The 12,300-nt window shown below is 33.5% G+C and overlaps 1 protein-coding gene across 1 annotated transcript in view; it reads right to left on the reverse strand.

Moving 5' to 3' along the window:
* The window catches only part of COL24A1 (collagen type XXIV alpha 1 chain), a 355,376-nt gene that overhangs the window by 326,047 nt on the left and 17,029 nt on the right, over nt 1-12,300 (reverse strand). The window contains exon 4 of the mRNA XM_044749176.2: nt 3,112-4,466. Coding sequence (XP_044605111.2) covers nt 3,112-4,466 — 1,355 coding nt within the window. The remainder of the gene's footprint in view (nt 1-3,111; nt 4,467-12,300) is intronic.

Genomic DNA, 12,300 nt, shown 5'->3' on the forward strand with positions numbered 1-12,300 from the left:
AGAGTACCAGAAAACACTGATACAGAACCTAAAAGATTTACTGAACTTCAGAGATAATGAAATTACTGCCTGTGCACACAGTGGAAAAAACAGTCACCCACAAGTAGGAAAAATCAAGCTGGCCTCAGACTTCACACAGTAACATCCACTTCAGGAAGCAGTGGAACAATCCCTACCAAGTTCATCATCCCATCACCATTCACTCGCTCATTAGCTTTCTAAAATCTACCTTTAATCTTCTACACTGTGCTGAAGTTGGAGTCTCAAAGTTCAACAATGACTTTCCCATCAGAAGGTTGAGTAGATCTCCTCCACTTTTTCTCAGTCGTCATCCCCTGTGACTTCCCTGTAGCTTTTTTGCTCTGCTGATCGATTTCTTCTCAGAACTCTCTTCTTTGGCCTTTGTGATAGTACAGTATTCTCTTCCATCTCCCTGACCATTCGATCACCTTCCTGCTTTTTTCCTTCTATAAGCCAAAAGTAAACATTCCCCATAATGTGGGTCTTGACCCTATGCCAAACTCCTTTCCTTAAAAATATTATTCAATCCTGTAGCTTCAACTATATTACTGACGAGAGGACTCCAAAATCTATAGCCCCTGCCTTGACCTCTCTTTTTCACTTCAGCTTCTTTCAACTTTCCCAACAGCTTACTGAATTGCCAACAGTATCTTAAATGTTTTAACTTACTTTTCTCGTAAAATTGACTTTGTCTCTTAGTTACTGTTTTTAGTAATGGTATCACCATTCTCTCAATCCACAGGCTTAAAACTTGAGAGTCATCTTTGATTCGCTTCCTTTTTTCTTGGTCCCTAGGACCAAACCTTCCTTCAGAACATCTCTGGAATCCTATCTTTCCTTTGCATTTTCACTGCTGTCATCCTAGATAATGTCCTAGTCTTGTAACATCAAAATGATACAGGAACTTCTTATCTGTTCTGGGCCCTACTTCCAGACTGACTCCCCTATTAATGTCTCTGCTTAGAAATCTGCAAAATTCTCCATTGAGAACAAGATGAAGTTAGAACTATCAGTTTGACGATACTCTCTACAACCTGACAACGTCTAGCTGGTCTTATATTTGTCCAACATTATGCAGTCTAATATTAGGAAAGAGTTTGAGCTTTAAAGGCAGAAAACCTAGGTCCGAATCCTGGCTCTATCATTTATCAGCGATGTGGTTATGGACAAGTAAATTAACTCTTCTGGGCTTCAGTTTCTTCACCTGGAAAATGAGGATAATAATACCAACCTTACAAGGTTCTTTTAAGATAAGATAATGAATGTAAAGGTCATGGTAGAACACCTGCAACAAGGTAAAAAGCCCAGCAAATGATAGCTACTATGCTGTTTTTCCTATATAAAAAATATGCCAGTTCCTTTCACCTATCAAAATCATATCCATTATTTGAGGCCTAGGTTATAACTAACTTTGTCCACAAGAACCTATCCTGAACAGCCTACCCTTAAGTGATCTTTCATGGGGATCCCCTCGAAAAATATTTTTCTTACCTTTAACATCTGTACTCCATACACTTAGTTTGTATCTTTCAGTGGCATTCATTATACTTTACTGTGAGGTAGAGTTATAAATGAACTTCAATTTTTGAATATTGAATTTGAATATCAATATGGAAATGAATTTCAATAATGGGTATCCCCATTATTGAAATGTAAGCTCTTTATACATACTTTGTGTTCCTGCTTTGCCCATAGCAGAGACTAAATAATTATCTGTTGAATATTAGTGCTTCACCTACCCATGCTGAAATGACTATTTTGGATTTACAGAAGAGATCAATGCTTATTTCATCATACTAACTCTTTCCAAAGAAAGTAAATGACTTCCATAGCTATTTGTTTAGTATGACCTGCCCAGTGGCACAATTTTTTTTTACTAATCTGTTGATAATTAATTGTCATAGCTGAAAAGAGTTTATTTCACTATAATAATATATTCTCCAAGTTTTATTTTAAAGACTTTAAACATTCACTCTAATAAGAGTTGCTCAATACCTATCAAATCACTTCGAGTAATAACCACAAAGGAAACACAAGCTAAGCAAGTGGCATCATCTTTTCCCATTCTATGGTTTCTGGAACTAAACCAATGACTCAAATTTTATTTTCATCAAATAAAGAAGTACTTTAAGATACAGTTTAGTCTGCTTGCAATTCAAATAATTAATTTCTGAAGACATATAGGTTGATTATTTAAAGTAATCAAATAAGAAAGGCAAAAAATAATGTTTCTAATGTGATTTTAAATAGCTTTAAATGAGTTTTAAATGATTTTAAAATTTTTCAGATGTTAATCTGTAATTGTACCTAAACAAAAGAATTTCAGAGCTGAAAAAAAATCCATCTATTATCTCATAATTTTGTTTATACATTATTAAATAAGTGACTTGGCTGGTTTTTTCCATTGAGTGGACTGATGGGCTGACTGGCTAGTTTCTGTATTAGGTAGATAAAGCTTTTATTAATCCATATATGTAAACTGACTAAATCATTGAAGATGTAATGAAATATGTTACTGTTCATGGAAATTAAAATATTTCATTTAGAATGATAATGTAAGGGTTTGCTTTTTCCCAGTCAATGATTCACTACAAAATTATCTCTATCTAAAATAAATTTTACACTCTATTTTAATACATTTGATACTATTTTTCTGAAAGGCTATTTAGTTGATGTACTTAATGTATTTTCCTTTAGTCTACTATAACTTTTATATCTTTCTTTTAACATGACTATGCATTAAGTCTACGGTTTTTTTTAAATAAAGAATGCTGATCTATATTTAGCGGTTGGATTTCTGGTTGAATTTCAACTGAACAAGAAAAACATATAGCTTACTTACATTTTACCAGAATTAAGTAACCTTTTCAGCCTGCCAATAAACACAACAAAAAAAAAGTACAGTCTTTGAGCCAGGATTGCATTCTGGTTGGATATGTTACAGCAACCATAAATTCACTCACTGTAGCCAGAATACATTTCTGAGACAGATTTGATCTGTTTTAATTGTTCGATCTAGAGAATTCTTTTTGCAAGGTATGGTAAGTTACTGCATTATGATACATTTAAAAAACAACAACAACAACTTACGGGAGGTCCAGGGTCCCCTTTTGGCCCTCTCAGATTCTCCATTTCAGGCACTGCATTAAGATCCTCATAATAATAATAATAATCATAAAGTCCAGTTTCATAGCTATTTTCGATGGGATAAGTAGCATGAGAATCAGATTCACCTTCCTTCCTTAGATCAAGGTGATTATCCACAGATGGCTCATCTGTCACTCTGTATAAGGTTGTGTTTAAAATCTCTTGCAGTTCCATGAGTTCATTAGTATGTAGATTTGTTGTAATAGCCTTCTTGAGATTTGTAATTGTATCTTGTTTTATATGTGAAAGAACAGATGATATCTTCTTAAATGGTGACAGACCACTCACTTTATTATTATTCTGTGTGATATTGTCGGACACAGTTAGGAGAGAACTAAGTTTCTCCTTGCTATTTGTTCTTGCCTGACTGAGGCGATGATGGGTCATTGACAGGTTTAAATTTGTCTGAGTATGTTCCTCTGTGATCACTTCTCTGGCCTGAATCCCATGGTTCACAAGATCCACAGCAGAGACATTCCCTGAATGAAGAGACGTTAACTGAGATCTTGATATCTGGAGTTCTTGTTGTTTATGCACTGTTGCAGAATTGTTATTTATGATATTTGGAATGCTTTTGCCTTCAGTAAGTGAGTCCTCTGACAGCACTCTTTGACCAAATTGTTTGGGCAAGGGAGAGTTTTCCAGTATCCTAGCTGGTACGATAGTTGTATGAAGAAGGCTTGTCTCAGGGCGACACTGTTGTTTCACGTATCTGCAATAGTCTGCAGATGCTTCTGATGAAGGAATAATATCCAACTGACACACTATTCCTTCAAAATGGACAGAATTATTATTCACACTTCCTAAGGTAAACACACTGTTAGAATCAAAGGTCTGAACTTCCAAAAGAGTCTCTTTGCTAAAATATTTCTTTCCACACTCAACAAACATTGAGACAACTTGGTTTCTAATAGTAAGAGCAAATGAGTGCCATCGCTCATCATGAACACTGTAGTTGAAAAATACAGTCTGCTTTCCTCCAAGGTACACCACTAACTTTTTAGGTAATAATTGTATTCCTAATTGCAGTCTATTTTTATTTCTAATGCTGAAGAGAAATGCATTATTTACTCTATGTGACTGTAACCCAATTAATATTGTAAATGGCTGTTCTAAGTTGATTGGTAAAATTTTCCTGAGAGGTGACTCAATGTAAGCATCATTTGTTAACATGACACCTGATTCTGTTAAATGGACCCCCTGAGGGAATGGTGTAGATGATGATGGTACAGCAGTCACTGATGATGAGTGTCTTACATCTTTGCCTCCAAGGCCTAGTTGATGAAGAATATCTATGCCTGGAAATTAAAAAGAGAGAGAGAAAGAGAAAGAGAAAGAATCTTACTCTTATGCATTCATGTGTTCATATAAATGTTTGAGTATGAGAAAATCTTCCTTGTCTCTATCAACAGTAATCCCTAAAATAAGCATGCTCTCTCAATAACTAATTTCCAGGTAATGAAAGATACGAAGAGGGAGAGTAAAATGTTACACTCAATGTGAAAACCACATACACATACACACATGCACACACACACACACACACATCCAAATAGCCCTAAACCCAAAATTTAATTAATAAATGTTCTCTCATTTTTACCAATCAAGTAGAAATCTTCTTACTCCAATGAATAGACATATTCAAAGATTCCCAGATGTCATTGACTTCTTTAATTTAGAAGTTAGAATTTTATGACTTCTATGTTAAAGACATACTTACAAAAAGATATCTGTAATTTAGAAACCATTTTACATATTAAGTTCACGTAGTCCTTTAAACTATAATTTTTCAGACTGTTTTCCCTTCTAGCCTTCTGGGAATTTACAAGTCAAATAAAAGCTCTCTCTATGCATAATACCTTAAGTGTGTGCTATATACATAGAGTACCTAGTCACCTTGATATCTCTCCAACAAGATAATGTGAATTCCTAATGTTGGTGATAATCATACTTTTTCTCTCCCTTCCAAGTTTCTTTCTCTTCCATTTTTTCTCAGTCCTCCACAATAATTTTTATCCAAAGAATTTGTAGACTCTTTTTCAATATTTATTATATAATATGGATTTTATATAATTACAGATTTTTCTGGTTTATGTTTTATTGTAATGTTACTAATAGTGTACTGCTTATCTCCCTCACTCAATTATAAACTCTAGGAAGACAGATTCCAATTGATTATTGGATATCTACTACATCTGCCTTGCAAATAGTTCTATATGTCTGAATGAATGAATTTGCCCCACTAGAATCTGGTTAGATGTCACATTTATCTCTAGAGTCCTATAAAATTAAATACTATTTGTAAAGAATGATGAATCCTTTCTTAAAGATATAGAACAGTTTAGTTAGCCATATGATTTTTGTTATTCTTTGGATTATAAATCTCCCATCTGTATCTTTGTACATATATAATCATTTCCAACAGGAAATGTCAAAGAATTGTTAATTCGAAACTGTGATAAATGAGGAAAAAAAGTTTTTGAAGATTAGCCAGCAACATTGTACATCATCTTAGTTTTCCTTTTACAGGAAATTAATAGATATTTGATAATTCATGTTTATTACAAATAGTAAACATAATAGCAAATGTCAGACCCAAGTCTGAAAACTATATACAACAATGAAATAATAACTGAATATCATTCATGTGTAATCTAGAAGTACAATTAAGATGTTTTCTTATTAGAGAGCTTTACAAAACACTGTTTTAAGGTTAGAACAAGCATCATTTCATTTATGAAGTAGTTGTAATTTGATAACAGTTTTAAATGTTATAAATGTTTGTATCTAACATATTGTATGACAATATCTGTCAAGCTTTTCCACCAAAATATTCCTAACAGAAGTTTAGAATTATATGCATCTCCAGGGATTTGGGGGAATATTTTTAAGAGGCCCCGTAAAAACACACAAAAAAATCTTTCACTTCTCATGTTTTATAATTTTAATTTATGAAAATTTTAATTTTACTCCATAATATGACTATGTTTTATTATAAAACATGAATTACCAGCTAAATCAGCTAACTATTCCCATCCACAATAGTCAATGAAAATTTATACTCCTGAAACATATACCATACTTACTCTATGACTTTGGATAATCTTGCTCAATGCTACCTGCTTCTAAGGGTATGCATATCTCAATCTGAGAAGTAAACTATGGAAGGAACATTGCTACTATGAAATCACAATGCTTAAAGTACATATAATCATAAAGTACGTGGAAGTTATTCTATGATGCACATAGACTATTCTTACACAAAGGAAGAGTCACAGTTATGTGGTATGATATCAAGGGCTGCTCCTTGCTTGAAGAAAACCTCTCCTTGCGTTCAACACTAACACCTGCTATCTACTGCCTCAAATTTCTGATTCTATTAAAAGGAAATATTATTGGAAAGAGTATTATTTGAAAACTTTAGAGTACATATATGTGTTTTCAATATTTCTTTACATATATATCAATACGTTTCCTTCAATTCTGTTTTTATTTGAATTTGTTTGACAGATAGCTGAGATTTTTAAACAAACAAATGACTTTGAGCATTTACTGTTCAATACATTTCCTGTTATTGAATCATCTTTACATTCCTAAAATAAAATCTATATATTTGATGGCTGTATATTATTCTTTTGATATCTTGTTAGATTCTTGAAGAATAACTTACTTAGAATCATTGTGTCGATATTTATGAGTTAAGACTGGTCTGTGGTTTTTCTTTTATTGTCCTATCTTTATCAGACTATAATATTGAAGTTTCACTATTTTCAATGGCCTAAAGCAGTTTAAATATGTTTAGAATTATCTTTCTCTTTTTTCAAAAGTTAGGTAAAACTCGGCTGCAAACCAAACTTATCAAGTTGGCTTTTTCATTGATAAAAATGAATTTCATTCACTTTCTCAATCTTCTGTGTTAATAGATTTATTCTAATTTTTTACTGCATCTTGAATCAATTTTAGAAACTTACATTTTTCTATGAAATAATAACTTTCTTCTAGGCTTTCAAATGTATTAGGGATCTTCATGTAATAGCCCCTTACAATTCTTTTTGTTTTCCTATTTCCGTGGTTATCTATATAATTTTCCAATTTTGAATATTTTCCTCTATTTGTTTTTAAGTTAGTATCATTACTGGTCATTTGAAAAGTATACCCTTTGGGTTTGTTTATCCTTTCTACCTTTTTTGTCTATCTAATTAATTAATTAATTTCTGCATTTATCTTCACTAATTATCTTTTTATATTTTATCTAGGTTTGTTTTATTCTTGTTCTAATTTCTGAAGATGAGTATTTAGTTCTTAATTTATAGCATTTAAGCTATAAATTTTCTGAGTATTGCTTTAGCTGTACTCCATAGATTCTGTGTGGTATTTTCATTTTTGTCGTTTACTCTAGAAACTAAGCAATCTTTATTTGTATTTTCCCATTGACCAAAATGATTTAAGAGGAAATTTTAAAATTTCCAATTAGAAGGTTTTTTGTTTTGCTTTCTGAGTTTGTTATTAAAATCTAACTTAATAGCATTGTAATCAGAGAATGGTGTCTAATAGGCACTTTCTGTTTTTGAAAGTTAGCTAATAAGTGGTCAATTTTCAAGTGTTTGATAAGCAATCGCAAAGGTGTTTCAGGGTACAGAATTTAATACCAGTTAGCTGAACCTCTGTTTATGTTATTTATATTCTCTGTATCCTTGTTTATTTTTATACAATGAATCCGTCATGGACTAAGAAGTAAAAGAAGTCTCTCACCACTAGTGTGTCTATTTGGTCTTTTCTCTTGTGTGGTCTTAGCTTTATGAATATTGATGTTATGGTTATTATACACAGATAGTCATAAAATTCATATAGTCGTTGGATATTGCACCTTTCTGAATTATATAAAGAACTTGCATGTCTGGCTTTTTTTTTTGGTAAAACTTCTACCTTATCTGGTAAGACTAAGCCTCCTTCCCCCACTTTATTTTTGTTTGTGTTTGTCCAGTATAGCTTTGTCCACACTTTTATTTTCATCTACTTTGAAACACTGTGTTTTAACTAAAGAGGAAGAAGTTTTGTTTGCTTTGTGATCTAATCTGAACATTTCTTTATTTGAATATAAACATTAAATCTATGTACATTTTCAGTGTGATGGTTCATTTAATCTATCTGTTGTATTATTTTATATTGGTTTCCCATTTTAACTTTTTAAAGTCTTTTCACTGTGTGCTTTGTTGCCTTTACCTTGTTTTTGTATGTAGTTCTTCTGAGATTTAGAAAGGTTTGTATTTTTATTCTAAAGGGTTACCTTTAAAATTGTGAATGTATACAATGTCCCTAGTTTTCTTTACTTCGACATATCTATTCCTTCTTTCCTATGAAGAATGTTTCCTTTTCCTTTTTCTTCCTTTCTCCCCTTTCCCTTACCATCTAATATTAGTCAATAGAATTATGTTTCTCAGTATTTACCTCTTTATTATTAAATATCCTTATAGTATTTTTTATTTGGTTTATCAGCTTTGGATAATATGATTTAATTCCCAGCTTCTACAAATAAGCCAATCAGCAAACAATCTATTTCCTGTCTTTTTTCCCTTTCTCCTCACGTTTTTTGGTGATTGTACCATCCCTATGCTGTTAGTTCATATGACATTTATATTCTGTTCTCTTCCCACATTTTTTTCTGATAAATAGAGCTAGTCTTCTGCAATGGTTTTCTCAGTCATTTCCTTTTCTGCTGAAGTTTACCTCTATTGGTTTCTTCAATAAGGATTCGTGAGAACATTTCTTGAGTGTTTGACTTTTTAGAATTGTTTGTTGGTAGGCTTGTGTCTTAAGTTTCATTGGATATAAAATTCTTTGTTGATACTTTCTTTCCTTGAATATCTTGTGGATATGGTTCCATTGTCCTTAGGTGTTGAATGTTAGAGTAGAAAAATCTGAAGTTAGGTAATTTTTTTTTCTCCTTCTACGTAACTTGATCTTTTACTAGCATGCCCACAAAAAGCTGTTCTTTAGCTTTGAAGTGCAGTGATTTGATTAGGATATGGCTTCGTATTGACCATTCTGGATAAGTGTTTCCAGGCACAAAGTATGTCCATGTGGTGTACAGATTCAAGTTCTGTTGCTATTGTTGTTGTTGTTTTTACTTTAGCAAAGTTTTCATGAATTATATCCTTGAATATTTGTTCTATTTTATAGTTTTAGTTTTCTTCTTCAAAAATTCCAAGTATGAGTATGTTGAATCTCCATGACTGTATTCTAGCATTTCTTTGTAATCTTTTAAAATATGTTCTTTATCTTCAGTTCCATTTGTTTGATTGTCTCATTTCTCCGTGTTTCCTACAATGTCTGATCTCTTTTTGTGCTCCTTCCAATTTCATCTTGATTTATACAAAGGTTTTTTTCTCTGTGACTTCCTTTCTGAGTTCTACAAGCACATAATTCATATCCTTTTATGCCATCTCTTCATTTTCCTGAGTTCTTATATTTCTGCTTTATGATCTTCCTTCATAGAGGTGATTGTTTTATGTGTGTCCATTCTCATTTTTGCTGCTTTTCTCTACATTTTACCTTGTTGTATCTTTCTATTTATTCTGTGCCAACTGCTTTTAGTTCCTATTATTTCGCAGCTCAGCAATTTGTAGAAGGAATCTGGGAGGAGAAGACAGAGGGCCATGCCTTCCAAATATAAAAACTCAAGGGCTCTATTTCAGCAATAGCAGAGTCTCCTCCTCAAATGGCTTCTTGATAAAGCCCCACCTTCTTCTCTGAACCAAACCTAGCCCAGGAAAACTTCTATAGCCAGCTCTGCTCACAAGCCTGCACTGTCTTTACCCTGGATCCACTCCTATTGGTATATGCTTCAGAATGAGTCCTTCACTTCAGGATGTAGATTTTTGCATTTTCTGAGATTTGTCCCCACTGAGCCATTTAGCCTGTTTTTGTGCTTCTTTCTTTTGTACTTCCTTCTGGGAACTTCTGTCCTCTCCAGATCCTGTAGCACTTGTTTTGTATAAAGGCTAAAGGTAAAGTACCTCGAGGCGTGCCCCTCACATTCAGGAAGTTTGGTTTTGCTGGCGCTTTCTGAAATCTTACTATTGACTTTACTCGATATGGCATCTGTTTTTCTCAGCATATTTTAGGAATTTGCAGATTATAGCAGTCCCCTAGTTTGATGAAAATGGAGTTTTCAGGTTTATTTATTATTTCATTCACCTTGTTTCTTTTGTATGATATCCAGAAACAGAAATGAGGAGGTAATATCTCATGGTTTCAAGTTTATACTTAAAGCCCATACCCATTTCACAGATGAAGAAATTGAGCCCCAGAGAGATTAAATAACTTGGTCAAAGTCACACAGCTGATAAATGGTAGAAATAGATTTGAGCCCAAGTGGTCTGACTTCAAAGTCTACAGTCTTCACCCTACCACACTGCCTCACAGCCACTGTATTCCCCACACAACCTCACATCTCCCTTGGCAAGCCTAATTAATCAAGGCAGGGTTATTTCTCCCCACAGAAATCTCACAGTGAGAAATATTCTGTAGATAGCCACCAGAGTTGTTAGGTGATTTCTAATTGTCATTCTGGTTTTAAGCTTTCATAGCTTAGTGTGAATATGTTTAGCAAATGCTTTGAGCAGATGTTGATAGAGAGAAGAGAGAATTCTTAAAGAAAGAGACACAGATGAGAGGGGGTAGGGAGAAGAGGAGAAAAAAAGGAAAGGCTTCTATCAGAGGACAGATTCTTTAACATTAACTTAGACCTGGATATCACCAAATTGCAGTTTTGGGGTTAAATTTAGATATTTGGTACCAATGAATAGCAAGAAAAAACTTAGTTGTCTATGGTAAGTTACTTGTTTCATGAGTGGCCCTAACCACAAAATCAAGCCAGTTGTTGTCACTCAGGAAATCAATTATTTAAAGAATATTGATTATCAACCAGGTACTTATTAGGTGCTTTGCATTTTTTAAAAGAATAAGAATAGCAGTATTTATTAAATTCTTTCTATGTACCAAGCACTATTCTAAAGAACTTTACTGTTTGAAGTCACGTAATTCTCACAACAACCCTATGAGGAGGCACTATTGTTAATCCCATCTGACAGTTACGTAAACTAAGTCATAGAGAATTGAAATAATTTTCCCAAGGTCACCCAACTAGGAAGTCCAAAGACAGAATTTGAATGCAGGCAGTCCTCTAGAGCCAACACCTCAGCATGACAACTTTTAGGAATGCATATGTCGCCTAACAGCAGAACTGGCTGTATGTCCTTCACCTATTTGCTTCTTAAATGGAGAACAAATGGTGGTGTCACCAAGACAACGCTTTGCTCTTTTTACTGTAAACACTAAGCCTAATGACTTCATCCAAACCATGATTTCAATAACCACATATGCTGACTCACAAACCTCTCTTCTGGGGTTGCATATCCAATTGCCTATTGAATTCATCCAGTAGAAATTAGATGTCTCGTAAGCACTTCTAACTCAATATATTTTCCTCAAAGTTTGTTCCTCTTATTTTAATGTCTTTCTCAATGAAGAGCCCCAGTACCACACCAGCAGCCAGAGTTAGTACTTTTATAGTATCAATTATATAATGCCACTCTCCTGAACAAAATCCTCCAATGGCTACCCATTGCACTAAAAATACAATCCCAACTCTTCACATTGTGTATGAAACCTATGTCATCAGCTCCCTTCTTACCTCTCTGATCTCATCTCTTTTCATTTCATCTCACCTTACTTGCTCCAAACAAACTGGCCTTTTCTTATTCCTTAAAACCACTAAACTCATTACTAACTCATAGTATTTGCACTTATTCTCTCTGCTTAGAATGCTCTAAACCCTTAGTTCATTCAGATCTAGGCTCAAATGTGACCTCAGAGAGGCCTTCCCTGACCACATTACCTAAAATAGAAAATAGTCATCCTCTTTGCCCCAATAACTGTCTAACTCTCTAATGTCTTATGGTGCCTTATTTTTTCTTCATAGCACTGAAAATTTAGTAAAAAAAAATAAAAATATATGTAGATATATATATATAAACTTGCCTATTTCTTGGCTTCCTAGTTGAAATGTAAGTCTGTGAGGGCAGGACTTCATCTTGTTTTACTGTTACCTTCCAGCATATAGAACATGGA

The sequence above is a fragment of the Equus asinus genome, chromosome 16 (assembly GCF_041296235.1).
Source record: "Equus asinus isolate D_3611 breed Donkey chromosome 16, EquAss-T2T_v2, whole genome shotgun sequence".
Lineage (NCBI taxonomy): Eukaryota > Metazoa > Chordata > Mammalia > Perissodactyla > Equidae > Equus > Equus asinus.